Raw genomic sequence first — 21403 nt, 5'->3', positions numbered from 1 at the left:
TTTCACCAATCCAGCTTTTCCTTCACAACAACTTATATTTATATAGCGCCTTTAATGTAGTAAAACATCCCAAGGCGCTGCACAGGAGTATTTTAAGACAAAAAATTTGACACCGATCCACATAAGGATAAATTAGGGCAGATGACCAAAAGCTTGGTCAAAGAGGTAGGTTTTAAGGAGCGTCTTAAAGGAGGAAAGAGAGGTAGCGAGGCAGAGAGGTTTAGGCAGGGAATTCCAGAGCTTAGGGCCTTGGCAACAGAAGGCACAGCCGCCAAAGGTTGAGCAAATATAATCAGGGATGCTCAAGAGGGCAGATATCTTGGGGGGGGAGGGGGGGGGGTTGTGGGGCTGGAGGAGATTACAGAGCTAGGAAGAGGCGAGGCCATGGAGGGATTTGAAAACAAGGATGAGAATTTTGAAATCGAGGTGCTGCTTAACTGGGAGCTAATGTAGGTCAGCAAGGATGTGGAGATGCCGGTGTTGGACTGGGGTGGACAAATGTGAGAAGTCACCATGGAGGGGTCGAGAGAAGAGGTAGTGAGGTAGAGCTGGGTGTCATCAGCGTACATGTGGAAACTGATGCTGTGTTTTCGGATAATGTCACCAAGGGGCAACATGTAGATGAGAAATAGGAGGGGGCCAAGGATAGATCCTTAGGGGGGACACCAAAGATAACGATGCGGGTGTGGGAAGAGAAGCCGTTGCAGGTGATTGGTTACGATTAGATAGATAAGAATGGAACCAGGCGAGTGCAGTCCCACCCAGCTGGACGACGGTGGAGAGGCGTTGAAGGAGGATGGCGTGGTCAACCGTGTCAAAGGCTGCAGACAAGTCAAGAAGGACAAGGAGGGATCGTTTACATTTGTCACAGTCACAAAGGATGTTGTTTGTGACTTTGATGAGAGCCGTTTCGGTACTGTGGCAAGGGCGGAAACCTGATTGGAGGGATTCAAACATGGAATTGCGGGAAAGATGGGCTCGGATTTGGGAAGCGGCAACACGTTCAAGGACTTTGGAGAGGAAAGGGAGGTTGGACATGGGGCGGTAGTTTGCAAGGATGGAGGGATCAAGGTTTGGTTTTTTGAGAGGGGTGATGACGGCAGATTTGAGGGAGAGGGGGACAGTACCTAAGGAGAGAGAACTGTTAACAATATCAGCTAACATGAGAGCCAGATAAGGAAGTTGGGTGGTCAGCAGTTTGGTGGGAATAGGGTTGAGGGAGCAAGAGGTGGGTCTCATAGACAAGATGAGCGCAGAGAGGTCATGAAGGGAGATCGGAGAGAAACTGGAGAAAGATGCGAGTTCAGGGCTAGGGCAGGGGGGACCTGAGAGGAAGTTTGGCCAGTGGGCTAGGGGAAGGAAGGGAAGTGGCAGAGGCAGCTGAATGGATGGTCTCAATCTTAGAGACAAAGACGTCCATGAGCTCCTCACACTTGTTATCGGAGGTGAGGGTGGAGAAGACAGGGGAGAGAGGTTTAAGAAGACGGTTAGCAGTAGACTTACTCCACTTATGAGATTGGAGAACAAGTCGTGGATTTTGGCTCCTGTGTCTCAGTTAGGAAGTGCATTGCTCAATGCGGAACTGAGTCATACAGATCAGGAACGTTTGAGGTTCAATTCTTAGCCTGTTCTGAGATAGCTAATAAACTAGCTAAGGTGGTGATTGTGGTGCTACAAAATGGCGTCAGTGGCCTTGAGTTTGGAAGAAAAGGGAAGTATGAATGTTGAGCAGGAACAGGATTGGACTTGGCTACAACATGCTCCATGGTCAAATAGCATGTCTACACTCACTGTCCAGGCCAGGCTCATGTATGAAGAATGGAAAATTGGGCGAGGTAGAGTAGGTCCAGAATTCCAGCATGGGTTGGCACCTTCAGGAGGAGAGAGATGAGAGTTAGAGGGGAAAAATATAGTCACAAGAGCTGAATGCCAGAGGTGAGGTGAAAGAAGCCACTCTCAATTTCAAGGCAGCATTCGACTGAGTATGGCACCCCAAGATCAACTGGAAAACTCTCCAGTCGTACTTGAGACACAGGAACACGGTCATGCTTGTCAGAGGCCAACCATCGCAGCTGTAGGATACTGCTACAGGAGTTCCTCAGGGCAGTGTCCTTGGCCAACCATCTTCAGCTGCTTCATCGATGCCTGTCCCTCTATCAAAAAGGTCAGGAGTGGAGCTGTTCACTGATGATTCTACAGTATTTGGCTACAATCGCAACTCCTTCAACAATGAAGCAGCCCATGGCAGCCTACAGCAGGACGGACAACATCCAGGCCTGGGCTGACAAGCGGCAGGGAACATTTGTGCCATATAAATGCCAGGCAAAAACCATCTCCACCAAGAAAAGGCCCAACAACTTCCCCGACCTTCAATTGCACCACCATCGTCGAGTTCCTCAAATCATTTTGGGGGCGGGGGAGACGGGTGGCATCCGCCACTGACCAGAAGCTGAAGTCGACCAGTCATATCACCACTGTGCCTACAACAAGCAGGGCAGAGGCTGGTTATTGTGCAATGAGTGGCTCACCTCCTGATCGCATAAAGCCTCTTCACTACGCTCAAGTCAGGAGGTTGATGGAATACTCACCACTCACCAGGACAGATGCAGCTGCAACAATATTCAAGAAGCTCAACATCATCTAGGGCAAAGATATCTGTTTGATTGGCGCCTTGCCCCTAAACGCAATATCGAGCACTGTAGATGTGGTATATATTATCTACAGGATGTACTGGAGCAACTCACCGTTTATTTTCACAGCACCTCCTGGCTTGGACATATACCACCATTCCTTTATCGTTGCTGGCTCAAAATCCTTGAATTCCCCACCTAACACCATTGTGGAATACCATCACCTGAAGGACTGCAGCCATTCATGGAGCAGGTCCACCACCATCTTCTGAAGACAACTAGGGATGGGCAATAAATATGGCCTTGGCAGCACTGCCCATATCCAGAGAACAAATTTTTCAAAAATCAATAGATAACCAACTAAAGGAGAGGCCCAGTATATTTAGCCACCTCATGAGAAGTCTCGCTGAGGTGACGAGATGAGGACATACTGAGCACCCAACTGTGCCAAAACATCTGTTACCAGATAAAATGCAGAGATCTTGTTCAGAACTGCAGTGTTATTTGTTCAAGATAACCATATATTTGCTACATTATTCATTTTGGGACTCCTTTACTAGCATTGTTTCCCTGATAAATGTATCTTGATTTTCTATTCACTCATTGTTTGGAATCAGTGAAGCTATTAGTCAGAATTTGTGCTGGCGGTACTATGGACTGCAAGACACAGTAAACTATGTAATCTAGGCAACAAAAAAAACTAATTTAGTCAGCCTGCATAATCATGAGTTAGTTTCCATAATATTACACTCATAAGGATATTATAACGAGAAATACAAAAACAGTCTCTACCTTCCAACTTCTGTCATTGACAACCTCTTCAACATTTAATTCAGACTGCATCAATTTCAACTGAAACATAAATAGACAATAGACAGAACATTTATATTAGAAAAGTGTAGAATATTTTACAACACACACAGTAACTGCGTAATAAAGGATGCTGCAGATATTGTCAAGTGTTTACACATACATGACTTATTGGAGTCTTCAAAAAACATGTGCAAATCTACATACAAGTAGCAGAAGTAAGAAACCCTTGTTAAAGGTTGTGCCAAAAACAGAGCCTCATATACTAGGATTCCCTTTTGTTACCATGTCCCTTTAGAAACCATTGTATAATTTTTAAATGACAAGGGCTGAAGATGAGAAATATGAATGCACTCAATTCCCCAACTGTAATCCACAAACGTACAATTTAATAAACATCAGCCCATTTAGCTTCAAAATACAAGTTTATTAAAGAAATGTCCAGATGATTTGGGGTGAAACCATTTACAGTGACATAGACATCACCATTTCTATAGAAACTCAAGCATGTTGTTTCCAGGTGTTCTGTTTTATGTTTCATATCACCACACAGAAACCCATTATCCTTTTCCCTCTGCATTACAAAAGTACTTAATTGCCTGTAAAGCACTTTAGCACATCATGAAGTCATGAAAGGCGCTATGTAAATACAAGTCTTTCTTTACTCAGTGTCCACTCTTACTCAACCACCCTGTAAAATGCTTTCTGTACGCAATGCGCACTACAGAAATCTAAGTTTTTGCATAGCCCCTTTCCCCCCTCCCTTTCCAGTTCAGTGTTGACAGTTGAGTCCTGTTTACAATGTGGAACTTGGATCTGAAACATAGAAACATAGAAGATAGGAGCAGGAGTAGGCCATTCGGCCCCTCGAGCCTGCTCTGCCATTCAATGCGATCATGGCTGATCATCCAAATTCAGTACCCTGTCCCTGCTTTTTCCCCATATCCCTTGATCCCCTTAGCCTTAAGAAATATATCTATCTCCTTCTTGAATATATTTAATGAATTGGCCTCAACTGTCTTCTGTGGTAGAGAATTCCACAGGTTCACCACTCTCTGGGTGAAGAAATTCCTCCTCATCTCAGTCCTAAATGGCTTACCCCTTATCCTTAGACTGTGACCCCTGGTTCTGGACTCCCCCGCAATCGGGAACATCCTTCCTGCATCTAGTCTGTCTAGTCCTGTTAGAATTTTGTAAGTTTCAACGAGATCCCCTCTCATTCTTCTAAATTCTAGTGAATATAAGCCTAATCGACCCAATCTCTCTTCATACGTCATTCCTGCCATCCCAGATATCAGTCTGGTGAATCTTTGCTGTACTCCCTCCATGGCAAGAACATCCTTCCTCAGATAAGGCGACCAAAACTGCACACAATACTCAAGGTGTGGTCTCACCAAGGCCCTGTACAACTGCAGCAAGACATCCTTGCTCCTGTACTCGAATCCTCTTGCTATGAAGGCCAACATACCATTTGCCTTCTTAACCACCTGCTGCACCTGCATGCTTACCTTCAGCGACTGGTGCACAAGGACACCCAGGTCTCGTTGCACTTCCCCTTTTTCCAATCTATTGCCGTTCAGATAATAATCTGTCTTCCTGTTTTTGCCACCAAATGTGACTGATCACAGGAAACAGAAAGTGCTCAGTTTCCACTAAGAAGTCAGGAGAAATAGAGGTAAGAACATAAGAAATAGGAGCAGGAGTAGGCCATTTGGCCCTTCGAGCCTGCTCCGCCATTCAATAAGGTCATGGCTGATCTTCTACCTCAACTCCACCTTCCCGCACTATCCCCATATCCCTTGATTCCCTTAATATCCAAAAATCTATCGATCTCTGTCTTGAAAATACACAACTCAGCATTCACAGCCCTCTGGGGTAAAGAATTCCAAAGATTCACAACCCTCTGCGTGAAGAAATTTCTCCTCATCTCAGTCCTAAATAGCCGACCCCTTATTCTGAGACTGTGACCCCTGGTTCTAGACTCCCCAAACAGGGGAAGCATCCTCTCAGCATCTACCCTGCCAAGCCCTGTAAGAATTTTATATGTTTCAATGATTCCTATAATTCTAGGGAATATAGGCCTAGTCTCCTCAATCTCTCCTCATAGGTCAATCCCCCCATCCCAGGAATCAGTCTGGTGAACCTTCTAATGCAAGTATATCCTTCCTTAGGTAAGGAGGCCAAAACTGTATTCAGTACCAATGTTCCCTGCAAGCTGTGCTTTGTTCTGCATGGCCTGTTTCTTTCAATGCGCAATTCCTTTAAATTTCTGTGCATGTGTGGTATTTACAATGTAAAAGCTGGTGAGCGGCCTGCGTGGGACCTTGCAGATTACTGCGCAGCCGCGCGTGCGCACCTTAGAGAGAACATTGCCCAGTACTCCAGGTGTGGTCTCACCAAGGCCCTATATAATGTCAATCATAGGTCAACGATAGTCTTCTCGTATTTGCAATTCCAATGGAGACAAAGTCGTTCCTATTAAAGTTTTTTTTCCCTTTATCTTCTGTGTACCCCAAAAAGAATATCTGAAAAAGAGGAAGGACTTTTTTTTGGAGTTCAATTATCGCAACCAGGGTGTAGCCTCAGCACCTAGATTTCGGGGGTGGGGGAAATCAGCCAGGGTTTCTAATCTAATCAGTATCCAGTGACCTTTGCTGGAAAGTGCATGTGTGTGACCATCGGGTGAGAATAGGATTACGGTCAGATGTGATATCCACCACAGTCAAATAGCCTGTGAAAACTCACTGTTAAGAATGAAATATGATCAATAGGCACTTGGACAAGGTACCAGAGGTCACTCAGAATTGGTGGAACATTATGCCAGCATAAGTCAGTGCCTTCAGAATGGGAGAAAGCTGGAGGTAGAAAAAAAATGAATTTTCTTTTTTTAGGGATTTAATTTTAATTGTGATTCTATCACTTAAAACTGAGCCTGGTGTTTGCAGAGGTTCAGTGGTCTAACCAGTGCACCTCTGGAGCCAAAATCTCCGAGGCCTGTGATGCCCATTAAAGTCCAGGTTCATTCATAGTACTTCAGCGGTAACAGTCTTATAAAGGTCGGGTACTTTGAACATTAACTTGTACGCAATCATAAATTGACAGCGTTCTAATTTTTGCAAAGACTTAAAATACTTAAATAATTTGGGTAAGGAAATTGGGGGGAAATAGCATCAACTATTTCGATCAATTTTTGTAAAACATTAAGCTGATCATGTAATATTAAATTGATGACAAAATAAGTGACACTAATATCCAGTTCGGGAATGTTACTTAAAAGTGGAATTAAAGCATCATATATATTTATTATTTTACTTTATTTTTGTAGTTGTGAAAAGTGAGGAGAATTTATTTTCAACATTCTCATTTTGCTGTGCGATTCATATGTGTGACTGTACAGGAGACTGAGATTAACAAAATGACATGCGATGTGTCACTATTCACTAGCATTAAAATAATGCTGATCAACTTTGATAAAACTAAAAAGAACACTTGGGGCAATTTTCAGCAGCATGTTCAGGCGCTAAAGAGCCTCCGAGGTGGCCAGGGTGGGGTCTTGAGCTGAAACCTGCGTTTAACACAAGACACCAGCTTGGTAAAGGAGTTGAAGCCTGCGCTAGGAATAGCTGCCCGGAGGCTTGTTAAGCAGTGGATTGGCACTTAAAACGCCTGCTATCGCGCATTAAGGAGGGTGCACGGGATGTTGGTGGCTACCGCTTGTCCTAATGCCCTCTCCTAACAGCGACCAGCAGTTTGGGAGTAAACATGGCATGATGTGGATTTCATGCACTACTTAAAGAGATGCTCACCATTTCATGTTCAATGCTGCCGGAGCTGTGAAGAGGATCTCTGAAACACATCGGAAGACTTTCTGGGACACTTTGCCAAGACTTCACCAACACTCTATCAACAATTATTCCGCAAATTCTCTGAGGACTTCACCGAGTAAGTGCTGTGCTACACCACTTTATAGGAGTCACCAGGAGAAAGGAAGTGCTTGATCATTGGCACCTTGCTAGAGGTCCCCCTTGGTTTGGATGAAGAATGGGAGGAGGACAAGAGGCCAGGCAGAGCAGCACCAGCTGCTGAAGGAGAGAGGGACAGGAGGGGGAGGTGACGGCCTTCCCCCCTCTGGGTTCAGGACATCCCTCCTTCTCTGGAACTCTTCCACCAGGACCTCCAGTGCCGCGTCCACGAACCTGTGCGCCCTCCCCCTCAGTCCCTGAGCCATCCTGTGTGCCAGCCAGAGCACTCCACACCCTCAGTAGAACTGGGTGCAAGGAGCCCACATATACTGCTCCATGGAAATTGCATCTAATCAGCACTTGAGTGCTAAACCTGCAGGTTTCCGGTTTAGCACCTCCTGGTAAATTTAAATTATGGTAATCAGCAATCAGGACCAAAATAGTGTGCTAAATCCAGACAGGCATTTCTTATTAACTCAGCAGCAATTTAGCATCTGTTTTCACCCTTTGGCCAAATTAATCCTCTTAATTTGTTAAAGAAGTTGTAATTAACAAGTACTCTGGATTTATTATTGGAAATTACTATAGCAAAATGGAATTCAAAGTTGGCATTAGAATTCAGCCACAGCTTTAGAGGAGTGACAAGGCAAAGATTTGCACTTGTAACCCTCCCCCTTGAGTTACTGATTTCAGCCTTAAAAAGAGATGTGAGAAGTAGCCAGCAACATCTCCAAAAAGATGAAGGGAAAAATTAGGATGAGCAGTCACTTAGCCCCCTTCCATGTACCTGCTAGAGCCTGCTTTCAATGGCTGAGCAAGGGGAGCTTTAAAAAAAAAAATTGTTCCACTCATTTCATAGAATCATAGAATGGTTACAGCACAGAAGGAGGCCATTCGGCCCGTCGAGCCCATGCCGGCTCTCTGCAAGAGCACTTCAGCTAGTCCCGCCCTTTCCCCGTAGCCCTGCAAATTTTTTTCCTTCAGGTACTTATCCAATTCCCTTTTGAAGGCCATGATTGAGTCTGCCTCCACCACCCTTTCAGGCAGTGCATTCCAGATCCTAACCACTCACTGTGTAAAAAGTTTTTCCTCGTGTTGCCTTTGGTTCTTTTGCCAATCACCTTAAATCTGTGACTTCTGGTTCTGGACCCTTTTGCCAATGGGAACAGTTTCTCTCTATCTAGAGAGGCACGGTGGCATAGTGGTTAGCACTGTTGCCTCACAGCGCCAGGGACCCGGGTTCAAATCTGGCCTCGGGCGACTGTCTGTGTGGAGTTTGCACATTCTCCCTGTGTCTGCGTGGGTTTCCTCCGGGTGCTCCGGTTTCCTCCCACAGTCCAAAGATGTGCGGGTTAGGTTGATTTGGCTATGATAAATTGACCCTTAGTGTTAGGGGATTAAATACATGGGGTTACGGGGATAGGGTGGGATATGTGTCGGTGCAGGCTCGATGGGCCAAAATGGCCTCTATCTGCACTGTGGGGATTCTGTGATCTGTGATCCCTCATGATTTTGAACATCTCTATCAAATCTCCTCTCAACCTTCTCTGCTCTAAGGAGAACAACCCCAGCTTTTCTAGTCTATCCACGTAACTGAGGTCCCTCATCCCTGGAATCATTCTCGTAAATCTTCTCTGCACCCTCTCAAGGGCCTTCACATCTTTCCTAAAGTGTGGTGCCCAGAATTGGACACAATACTCCAGTTGAGGCCGAACCAGTGTTTTATAAAGGTTCATCATAACTTCCTTGCTTTTGTACTCTATGCTACTATTTATGAAGCCCAGGATCCCATATGCTTTTCTAACCGCTTTCTCAACCTGCCCTGCCACCTTCAACGATTTGTGTACATATACCCCCAAGTCTCTCTGTTCATGCAGCCCCTTTAGGATTGTACCCTTTATTTTATATTGCCTCTCCCTGTTCTTCCTACCAAAATGTATCACTTCGCACTTTTCTGCATTAAATTTCATCTGCCATGTGTCCACCCAGTTCACCAGCCTGTCTATGCCCTCTTGAAGTCTGTCACTATCCTCCTCACTGGTCACTATCCTCCTCACTGGTCACTATACTTCCAAGTTTTGTGTCCTCTGCAAATTTTGAAATTGTGCCCTGTACACCCAAGTCCGAGTCATTACTATATATCAAGAAAAGCAGTGGTCCTAGAACTGACCCCTGGGGAACACCACTGTGTACCTTCCTCCAGTCCAAAAAACAACCATTCACCACTACTCTCTGTTTCCTGTCACTTAGCCAATTTCGTATCCATGCTGTCACTGTCCCTTTTATTTCATGGGCTTCAACTTTGCTGGCAAGCCTATTATGTGGCACTTTATCAAACGCTTTTTGGAAGTCCATGTACACCACATCAACCACATTGCCCTCATCAACCCTCTGTAACCTCATCAAGAAACACAATCAAGTTAGTTAAACACGATTTGCCTTTAACAAATCAGTGCTGGCTTTCCTTAATTAATCCACACATGTCTAAGTGACTGTTAACTTTGTCCCTGATTATCATTTCTAAAAGCTTCCCCATGACCAAGGTTAAATTGTCTAGCCTGTAGTTGCTGCGTTTATCCTTACACCCTTTTTTGAACAAGGGTGTAACATTTGCAATTCTCCAGTCCTCTGGCACCACCCCCGTATCTAAGGAAGATTGGAAGATTATGGCCAGTACCTCTGCGATTTCCTCCTTAACTTCCCTCAGCATCCTAGGGTGCATCCCATCCGGTCCTGGTGAGTTATCAACTTTAAGTACTAACAGGCTTTCCAGCTTCTCTATATCAATTTTTATCTGGTCCAGTATTTCCACTACCTCTTCTTTCACTATGACTTTGGCAGCACCTTCTTCCTTGGTGAAGACAAATGCAAAGTACTCATTTAGTACCTCAGCCATGCCCTCTGCCTCCATGCGTAGGTCTCCATTTTGGTCCCTAATTGGCCCCACCCCTCCTCTTACTACCCTAGGGATCTACAAGAAACGTAACCAGCCTAAATATAAACAAAACAGGAAAAGAGAGCATAGGAAAGAATAAAGTAAGGGAGGACATTCATGGCAAGGGAATAAATAGTTATAGAACAGAAGTCTAAAAAGATGGTTAAATATAAAGTGAGAGGAAATCCTATTAAAAATGAGTTCAACTGTCTGCACAGCAATGTACCCAGTGTCCGTAATAAAACAGGGGAGCTGGAGGCAATCATACGTTGCGAGGAACCAGACATAGTAGGGATTACTGAGACATGGCTACAGAAAAATCAGGACTGGGAATTAAACATTGCAGGGTATAACATATTTAGAAAAGATAGGGAGGGGAAAAGGGGAGGTGTATTAGCTGTACTTATTAGGGATAACATAATGGCAGTAGAAAAAAGTGATGCAGATATCAGCAAGACAAAAATAGAATCCATATGGATAGAGATAAAAGATAATAAAGAATCAATCACACTAATAGGCATAGTATACAGACCACCTAATAGTGGAAGGGAGGTGGAGGAAGAAATATGCAGACAAATTAGGGAAATGAGTAAAAAACATAGAATAATAATCATGGTGGATTTCAACTATGCCGATATTAATTGAACAGAAGAGGTAGGTAAAGGGGATAAGGGAATGGAGTTCCTACAATGTGTACAGGATTCCTTTCTAACTCAATATGTAAAAAGCCCAACAAGGGAGGATTCGCTATTGGATTTAGTAATGGGGAATGAACCAGAGCAGATAAGAGAAGTAAAGGTAGGGGAACATATAGGCAATAGTGATCATAATATAATACGCTTTTAAGATGATAATTGAGAAGGACATAAGTATGATGAAAACCAGGTTAATAGATTGGAGAAAAGCTGATTTTGAGGGGCTGAGAATAGAAGTTGGGGGGAAAAAATGGGCAACAATATTGGAAAACAACGATGTAGAACAGCAATGGGAAACATTTAAAACGATGTTTCAGAGTGCAGGAAAAATATATTCCGTTAAAAGGAAAGAACAAACTAAACAATAATGAGACTCCATGGATGAAGAAAGCCATAAGGGAACAATTGAGGGTAAGGAAAGAGGCATACATTAAGTACATAGACAGCAGGGGAGTGCATGATAAGAGAGAATACGAAAAGATTAGGAGAGAAGTCAAAAAAACAATTAGGGAGGCAAAGAGGAACTATGAAATTAAATAATCAAGGAACATAAAAAATAGTAAAATATTTTATAGGCACATCAATAAAAAAGGAAGGTTGGGATGGGAATAGGGCCATTAAGGGATAGTCAGGATAATACCACAGGTAATGATAGAGAGATGGCAGAAATATTAAATAATTATTTTGCTTCAGTATTTACCAGGGAGATCGAACAAGTGGACATGACATTGGATGATGGGATTAGTAATGAGATAAGTACACTTAAAATAAAAAGGGGGATATATTAAATAAATTAATCAACCTCAAAGAAGATAAAACCCCTGATCTGGAAAAAAAATCTAGGGAAGAGATAGCAGAGGTGTTACTACGCATATTTAATAATTCATTAGATAAAGGTATAGTGCCAGAGAACTGGCGGATAGCTAACGTAATACCGATATTTAAGAAGGGGGATAGAACATGTCCAGGGAATTACAGACCAGTCAGCTTAACATCGGTGGTAGGAAAAATAATGGAATCCCTACTAAAGGAGAAAATAGAAGAACATCTAGAAACCAAAAATACAATAATGAATAGTCAACATGGATTTCAAAAGAGAAAGTCTTGCTTGACCAAACTTACTGAATTTTTGAAGGGGTAACAGAGAGAGTAGACAATGGTAATGCAGTAGATGTAATTTATCTGGATTTTCAAACGGCCTTCGATAAGGGACCCTGTAATAAACTGATGAACAAGGTCAGAGAATGTGGAGTCAGGGGACAAGTAGCAGAATGGATTGCTGGCTGGCTTCAAGACAGAAAGCAGAGAGTGGGAGTAAAGGGTAGCTATTCACAGTGGCAGAAGGTGGGTAGTGGTGTTCCACAAGGATCAGTGCTGGGACCACTGCTGTTCACAATTTACATTAACGATTTAGACTTTGGAATCAAAATCACAATTTCTAAATTTGCAGATTACACCAAATTTTGGGGGGGGGGGGAGACAGTCAATACTGAGGAGGACTGCAACAAGTTACAGGAGGACATTAATAAACTTGCAGAATGGGCATATAATTGGCAAATTAAATTCAACACAGATAAATGTGAGGTATTACATTTTGGTAGGAAGAATAGGGAGGTCACTTATTACTTGGAGGGTGCGAGTCTAGGTGGGGTAGAGGAACAAGGGATCTCGGAGTATAAATACACAAATCACAAAGTTGCGACACAGGTTAGCAAAGCCATTAAAAAAGCAAACCAAGCACTAGGGTTTATTTCTAGAGGGATAGAATTGAAAAGTAGGGAAGTTATGCTAAACCTGTATCGAACCTTGGTTAGACCACACTTGGGAGTACTGCGTACAGTTCTGGTCGCCATATTATATAAACGATAGAGGCACTGGAGAGGGTGCAGAGAAGATTTACAAGGATGATACCAGAAATGCGAGGGTATACACATCAGGAAAGGATGAAGGCTGGGTCTCTTTTCTCTTGGAAAAAAAGCTGAGGCGTGACCTAATAGAGGTCTTTAAAATTATGAAAAATTTTGATAGAGTGGATAGAGAGAGAATGTTTCCACTTGTGGGGAAGTGCATAACTAGAGGCCGTCAATATAAGATAGTCACCAAGAAATCCAGTGGGGAATTCAGAAGAAACTTCTTTATCCAAAGAGTGGTGAGAATGTGGAACTCGCTACCACAGGGAGTGGTTGAAGCGAAAAGTATAGAAGCATTTAAGGGAAGGTTGGACAAACATATGAGGGAGAAGGAAATAGAGGGTTATGGTGATAGATTTAGATGAGGAAAGACGGGAGGAGGCTCGTGTGGAGCATAAACGCCGGCATGGACTGGTTGGGCCGAATGGCCTGTTTCTGTGCCGTATATCCTATGTAATACCTGTTTATTATTTATATGCCTATAGAAGAAATTTGAATTCCTTTTTATGTTAGCTGCCAATCTATTCTCATACTCTCTCTTTGCCCCTCTCATTTTCTTTTTCATTTCCCCTCTGAACTTTCTATATTCAGCCTGATTCTCACTTGTATTCTCAACCTGACATCTGTCATATGTGCTCTTTTTCTGCTTCATCTTACTCTCTATCTCTTTCGTCATCCAGGGAGCTCTGGCTTTAGTTGCCCTCCCTTTCCCCCTCGTGGGAATGTACCTCAACTGTACCCAAATCATCTCTTTAAAGGCAGCCCATTGTTCGATTACAGTTTTGCCTGCCAATCTTTGAATCCAAATTACCCGGGCCAGATCTGTTCTCAAACCACTGAAATTTGCCCTCCTCCAATTAAGTATTTGTACTCCAGATTGCTCCCTGTCCTTTTCCATAGCTAATCTAAACCTTATGGTACTATGATCACTGTTCCATAAATGTTCCCCTACTGACACTTGCTCCACTTGACCTACCTCATTCCCCAGAACCAGATCCAGCAATGCCTCCTTCCTCGTTGGGCTGGAAACATACTAATCAAGAAAGTTAGAACACAATTCAGAAATTCTTCCCCCTCTCTGTCCTTTACACTATTACTATCCCAGTCTATATTAGGATAATTGAAGTCCCCCATTATCACTACTCTATAGTTCTGCACCTCTCTGTAATTTCCCTGCAAATTTGTTCCTCTACATCTTTTCCACTAGTTGGTGGCCTAAAGAATACACCTAGTAGTGTAATGGCACCTCCTATTATTTCTTAATTCTAACCAAATAGATTCTGTCCTTGACCCCTCCAGGACATCCTCCCTCTCCAGCAATGTAACATTCTCCTTAATCAATACTGCCACCGCACTGCCTTTCTTTCCTACCCTATCTTTCCTGAACACCTTGTATCCAGGAATATTTAAAACCCAATCCTGCCCTTTTTTGAGCCAGGTCTCTGTTATCGCCACGATATCATATTCCCATGTGGTTATTTGCGCCTGAGGCTCATCGACCTTATTTACCACGCTTCGTGCGTTTACACATATGCACTGTAAACCTATCTTAGACCTTCTTGTATTCTCTCATAGTCTGACCCCACCTAATACCTTACTATTTCTTACTCTAGTGCTATCTGTCTCCCCCAATCCTTTGTGCACTTTGTTTCTCCTTTCTAATGCTACATCCTGGTGCCCATCACCCTGCAAAATTCGTTTAAACCCTTCCCAACAGCATTAGCAAACCCCCCCTGCGAGGACATTGGTTCCGGCCCTGTTGAGGTGCAACCCGGCCGGCCTGTACAGCTCCCATCTCCCCCAATGTCCCAGGAATCTGAAGCCCTCCCTCCTGCACTATCTCTCCAGTCACGCATTCATCTGTTCTATCCTCCTATTTCTATACTCACTAGCTTGTGGCGCCGGGAGTAATCCAAAGATTACTGCCTTTTGAGGTCCTGCTTTTTAATCCCTTTCCTAGCTCCCTAAAATCTGCCTGCAGGACCTCATCCCTCTATCTATGTCGTTGGTACTGATATGGACCACGACCTCTGGCTGTTCACCCTCCCCCCTCAGAATGTTCTGCTGCCGCTCAGAGACATCCTTGACCCTGGCACCAGGGAGGTAACATACCATCTTGGAATCACGTCTGCGGCCACAGAAACGCCGGTCTTTTTGTCTTCATTTAGAAGGGAAATATCTACGGCTTTCTCTACAAAAAAAGCTGAAGCCTGGCTCAAATTGTCCTTAAAACCTCAAATTACTTCCAGATTGAGATTTAGTCATTAAAAACTTTTTTGTAAACACTACAAATGTAACAATATTATTAAATATACAAGCAGGTCATTTAAGTATCTAGTCTTTTTGAAGACTTAAACTGCAGATAATGAGTGTGTTCTGCTGCTTATCACCTGGCAACTGGGTAGCACTACTGGTATAAAAGAACGTCAGCAGCACCTCTGCACCAAAAGAAAACTTAGAGTGCAATTCTATTTTAAGCTTCTTCCATTAATAATTTTTTTTTTAAAGTTTGGCACATCCACATAGAAAATATCTCTGTAAACATGGTTTCAAAGGAAGGAAACTCTGGGAGTAAGTGCTATGATTCTATGCATGCCTTACGTTTGTTTGTTCTTTTCGAAGCTGTTTTAATAGTGTTAAATTGTCCATGTCCTTATACCTCTCTTCTCGTAGCTTGTTCACCATACTGGAGGACTGGTTTATGCAGGTCTTTATGGCTTTTTCCCTACTAGTGTGAGCTTGCATTAGCTAGAAGGAAATAGAGAGGAAGATAGGTACACAAAGTTTACCAGCCTTATAGTATATTAATATCCTTTCATTTGGTTCTGACCAATTCAAAAATTGCATTGATATGGTAGACATAGTTTTCAGAAAATGGACCGAGTTATGACTAAATTTTACCATGCAAGTAAACTTTAGAGAAACGAACATGTGGCAAGAATTAAGAACAAAAAATACAAGAAGCATTTTATAGATTTTTGAAACTGAAAACATGTTTGGAAATGGGACTTACACTTTAGACCATTCTTTACATCCCTTGATGTAACTTTTTTTTAAAAATCTGTTCGGATTAGTTTTTAGGTGAACCTTACAATAATCGAGCTGATGACAGTACAGGGAATAGAACATTGTCACACCAGATGCAACAAGCACTCCCAAGTCCTATATAGTGACGCTGTTGGCAGACGGACCCTCCTCGTTCTTGCCAGAGTCTCCACTCAAGTTTGCCAAAAGCGGAGCTGGCCCTGCCAATCCAGTGAGTGCTGTCATCGTCGATTGTGGTATCCTGCGAGAACACTACCGAGATACAAGCATTTGTCCGTGACCTGGAGTGGTACGTTATTGATCGTAACCACAGGGGGTGCAAATGGATGGCCAGGTATGGCCTGGACCATGACGTCAGTTGGTTGAAAGGCCAAAACGGTGTGCTGCCCAAGCATCGTACAGGCAGAGTGAACTTTATCCTACAGAGTCCCAACAAAATGCAGCAACACCACAGGAGTACATCCTCTTGCACAGATATCACATTTCCATTTTCCATAGCAGTCATCTTTATACCTTTGAGCAACTGTGCCAGATTTTGAGCTGTGTATTTATAGTGGCAGGAAATGATTTTAGACTACCCAAACTCATTTCACCTAGGACCCTTACGGCCAAACAGACTTTCATTTCATCAGGATTTAAACACAGGTTCCATGGATGGAATGACTTTTCTCTTATGGCTTAATTAGATGCTAATGAAATGAAGCTGGATGGAACTGTAACAAGGTCAAATGTCTCGCAGATTTCACCTCGACTATTCAAACACAGTCCATGTTTTACAGTGCCAATATTTATGGAATTCCTCAGCTGACAATGCAAAACCCATATACTTTAAGAACAATATGCAGACTAATATTTACTGCAGTTCTACTTTGTTTAGGCCCAGTTCATTCTAACCACAGAAATACTAACCAAAACCAGCTAAAGAAATCAACAGGCATCAACTAACGTGATCAACTGTATCACCAGCTAATGAAAGAAAAACATGCACGTCACATGTTTGCATCCATCCCCGACACAACTCAGTGAGGCATCCTGGCGTGCCAGTGGAGAATGGATAGTTTAAAAGCTGCAGTCATAATTATTAACCCCGGTTTCAGATAGTGTTCCAAAACACAGCTTGCTTCCCAGCTCCTGCAACTGCCATTGGCTGGCTATTGCTTGTACCAACTGATTAAATAATGAAATCGTAGGTTATGTAGTCTATTGGTTATTTAAGCAATAAAATCAGAATTTAGATTTCCCATCTGGAGAGAAGAAAAAATTGGGAGAGTGAATGGAACTCCCTGAGCTGTAAGTTTTCAAACGGGGGGTTTCCCAGACTTTAGGGGTTCACAAGATTTGCAGATTCCTGTATTTGTTGACTTACTGACATGTTGTTTCTATTGTTGCATACTAATGATACTAATAAAAAGCATTTCTGAAATGAAAGTACTGTTTTTCTTTAAATGGCTGACACTGCTTTTTAGAAGTTAGAATGAGGTCCCCTGGAGTGTGTCAATATTTGCAGGCAGTCCTCACTCAGAATAGTGCCAAAACACTGCCTGACGCTACTCTTGTGCACTTATCAACTGGTTAAAAAGTGACAGAAATCTATAACTAGAGAATTGCACAGGTGGCTGAGAGCATAGTCTGCTTGGTGATGTTTCATGAGTTATTAGGCATGCCTTGGGGGAGGGGTGAGAATATGCACCCACTATTCTGGCTTCATGAGGTTCCATGCTGAAAAAAATCAGTCAAATTGTTGTCAGTGAAGTCAGTCAAAATGTAACTGGCCCAGCATGAAGTGAGTTGGACTTTACAATCAGAGTTCAAAATTGCTCTTAGCTTCTTATCTAACACAGGTCACAGAAAACAGACTCCACAACAAACAGGCATTTTTTGGGGGGAAAAGCAGGACTTGAACTTTACTTACAGAATCATAAAGCTGTTTGCATGTTTGACTTGCATCAATCTTCCCAACAAAGGATGCTGTAGGGAGAGTGGTATTTAATTCATGGACTATCCTATCATCAATCTGTCGCATCACCCGCAGTGCGTCCTGTCGATAGGCAAAAAAGAAGTGGGTCTGGCATTAATAATACTGGTTAACTTGAGTTTGATGCATTTAAGTGATGGCATGTTATGATCCATGGCTGAATAAAGTTATTTATCATTGTTTAATTAATTGTTTTAATGTAAAGATTATGCTAAACCTTTATAAAACACTGGTTAGCCCTCAGCTGGAGTATTGTCTCAAATGCTGGGCACCACACTTTAGGAAGAATGTCAAGACCTTGGAGCGGGTGCAGAGATTTACAAGAATGATGCCAGGGATGTGGGACTTCAGTTATGTGGGGAGACTAGAAAAGTGGGGATTGTTCTCCTTCGATCAAAGAAGGTTAAGGGGAGATATAATAGAGGTGTTCAAAATAATGGTTTGGTAGAGTAAATAAGGATAAACTGTTTCCACTGGCAGAAGTGCCAGTAAGCAGAAGTCACAAATTTAACATAATTGGCAAAAGAAGGGGGAGAATAGGAAAATTTTTGTTTTTACGCAGCAAGTGGTTATGATTTGGAATGCACTGCCTGGAAAACATGATGGGAGCAGGTTCAATAGTTACTTTCAAAAGGAATTGGAATTATGGTTATGTTTATGTTAATATATTACAAGCCAAATGTATGTTGAATGTTTAAATGTCTTAATCTAAAATGTACAATCTCGGGAGCCGCAAGCCTACATTTCGTTGTACTGCACTTGTGCACTAACAATGACAATAAAGTTGATTGATTGATACATACTTGAAAAGGAAAAATTTGCAGGGCTATGGGGAAAGAGTAGGATAGTGGGACTAATTGGATAGCTCTTTCAAAGAGCTGGCACAGGCACAATGGGCCAAATGGAGACCTTCTGTGAAGAACGTTACTTTTAAAAATATATATATTTATTAATTCATTCTCGGGATGCAGGCATCACTGGCAAGGCCAAAATTTATTGCCCATGAGAAGGTGGTGGTGAGCCGCCTTCTTGAACTGCTGCAGTCATGTGTTTAAGCTACTCTCACAGTGCTGTTAGGTAGGGAGTTCCAGGATGTTGACCCAGCGACGATGAAGGAACATCGATGTGCATCCAAGTCAGGATGGTGTGTGACTTGGAGGGGAACTTGGAGGCAGTGGTGGTGTTCCCATACACCTGCTGCCCTTATCCTTCTAGGTGGTAGAGGACGTGGGTTTGGCAGGTGCTGTTAAAGAAGCCTTGGTGATTTGCTGCAGTGCATCTTGTAGATGGTACACACTGCAGCCACGGTACGCCAGTGGTGGAGGGAGTGAATGTTTAAGGTGGTGGGTGGGGTGCCGATCAAGCAGGCTGCTTTGTCCTGGATGGTGTCGAGCTTGAGTGTTGTTGTAGCAGCACCCATCCAGTAAAGTGGAGAGTATTCCATCACACTCCTGACTTGTGCCTTGTAGATGGGGGAAAAGGTTTGGGAGTCAGGAAGTTGGTCACTCGCCACAGAGTACCCAGCCGCTAACCTGCTCTTGTAGCCACAGTATTTATGTGGCTGGTCTAGTTAAGTTTCTGGTCAATGGTGACACCCCCCAGGATGTTGATGGTAGGGGATTTGATGATGGTAATGCCATTGAATTTCAAGGCAGGTGGTTAGACTCTATCTTGTTGGGGATGGTCATTGCCTGGCACTTGTGTGGCGCAAATGTTACTTGCTACTTATCATCCATGTTGTCCAGGTCTTGCTGTATGTGGGCACAGACTGCTTCATTAGCTGAGGAATTGCGAATGGAACACCGCAATCATCAGCGAACATCCCCTCTTCTGACCTTACGATGGAGGGTAGGTAATTGATGAAGCAGCTGAAGATGGTTGGGCCTAGGACACTGCGCTGAGGAACTCCTGCAGCGATGTCCCGGAGCTGAGATGATTGGCCTCCAACAACCACAACCACCTTCCTTCGTGCTAGGTATGACTCCAGCCAGTGGAGAGTTTTCACCCTTATCCCCATTGACTTCAATTTTACTAGGGCTCCTTGATGCCACACTCGGTCAAATGCTGGCTTGATGTCAAGGGCAGTCACTCTCACCCACCTCTGGAATTAATCTCTTTTGTCCATGTTTGGACCAAGGCTGTAATGAGGTCTAGAGCCAAGCGGTCCTGGTGGAATCCAAACTGAGCATCAGTGAGCAGGTTATTGGTGAGTTAAGTGCCGCTTGACGGCCCTGTCACCGATACCTTCCATCACTTTGTTGCTGATTGAGAGTAGGCTGATGGGGCAGTAATTGGCCGGATTGGATTTGTCCTCCTTTTTGTGAACAGGGCATACCTGGGAAATTTTCCACTTTGCCGGGTAGATGGCAGTGTTGTTGCTGTACTGGAACAGCTTGGCGAGAGGTGCAGCTAATTCTTGAGCACAAGTCTTCAGCACTACAGCCAGGAAGTTGCCAGGGCCCATGGCCATTGCTGTATCCAGTCTGCACTCAAGTGAATCGAATTGGCTGAAGACTGGCATCTGTGGTGGTAGTGACCTCAGGAGGAGGCCGAGATGGATCATCCACTTGGCACTTCTGGCTGAAGATGGTTGCGACGGTTTAGCCGTGCGTTTTGCACTCGTGCTGGGCTCTGCCATCATTGAGGATGGGATGTTCATGGAGCCTCCTCCCGTTAGATGTTGAATTGTCCACCACCATGCACGACTGAATGTGTCACAACTGCAGAGCTTTGATCTGATCTGCTGGTTGTGGGATCACTTAGCTCTGTCTATAGCATGCTGCATCCACTGTTTAGCATGCATGTAGTCCTGTGTTGCAGCTTCACCAGGTTGGCACCTCATTTTTAGGTACACCTGGTGCTGCTCCTGGCATGCTCTTCTACACTCCTCATTGAACCAGGGTTGGTTGCCTGGCTCGATGGCAATGGTAGAGTGAGGGATATGCCGGCCATGAGGTTACAGATTGTGGTGGAATACAATTCTGCTGCTGATGGCCCACAGCGCCACATAAGAACATAAGAAATAGGAGCTGGAATAGGCCATTTGGCCCCTCAAGCCTGCCCCGCCATTCAATAAGATCATGGCTGATCCAATCTTGGCCTCAACTCCACTTTCCTGCCCGCTCCCCATAACCCTTGACTCCCCAGTTTTGAGCTGCTAGTTTGGTTCTGAATCTATCCCATTTAACACGGTGGTAGTACCACACAACACAATGCAGGGTGTCCTCAGTGTCGCCACAAGGCCTGTGCTGTGGTTACTCCTATCACTAGTGTCATGGACCGCTGCATTTGCATCAGGTAGATTGGTGAGGACAAGGTCAAGTAGGTTTTTCCCTCATGTTGGTTGTTTCACCACTGCCACAGGCCAGCCTAGCAGCTATGTCCTTCGTGACTCGGCCAGCTCGATCAGCATGGTGCTGCCGACCCACTCATGGTGATGGA

At 43.7% G+C, this 21403-nt stretch overlaps 1 protein-coding gene across 5 annotated transcripts in view; it reads right to left on the bottom strand.

Moving 5' to 3' along the window:
• mix23 (mitochondrial matrix import factor 23) overlaps positions 1-21403 on the bottom strand; it is a 31054-nt gene that overhangs the window by 2083 nt on the left and 7568 nt on the right. The window contains exons 2-6 of one of the 5 annotated variants that reach the window (XM_086006819.1): positions 17900-18025; positions 15544-15690; positions 13919-13975; positions 3423-3482; positions 1792-1871 (exon numbers count right to left, since the gene is read on the bottom strand). In XM_086006819.1, the coding sequence (XP_085862945.1) occupies positions 1806-1871; positions 3423-3482; positions 13919-13975; positions 15544-15690; positions 17900-18025 (456 nt within the window). In that variant the 3' untranslated portion in view covers positions 1792-1805. The remainder of the gene's footprint in view (positions 1-1791; positions 1872-3422; positions 3483-13918; positions 13976-15543; positions 15691-17899; positions 18026-21403) is intronic. The other 4 variants (XM_086006820.1, XM_086006821.1, XM_086006824.1 and 1 more) reach the window with 4 other exon arrangements.

This window comes from Somniosus microcephalus, chromosome 14 (assembly GCF_052327205.1).
Source record: "Somniosus microcephalus isolate GS21.2 chromosome 14, FLI_Smic_1.0, whole genome shotgun sequence".
Classification (NCBI taxonomy): Eukaryota; Metazoa; Chordata; class Chondrichthyes; order Squaliformes; family Somniosidae; genus Somniosus; species Somniosus microcephalus.
This window is presented reverse-complemented; position numbering and strand designations above follow the sequence as displayed.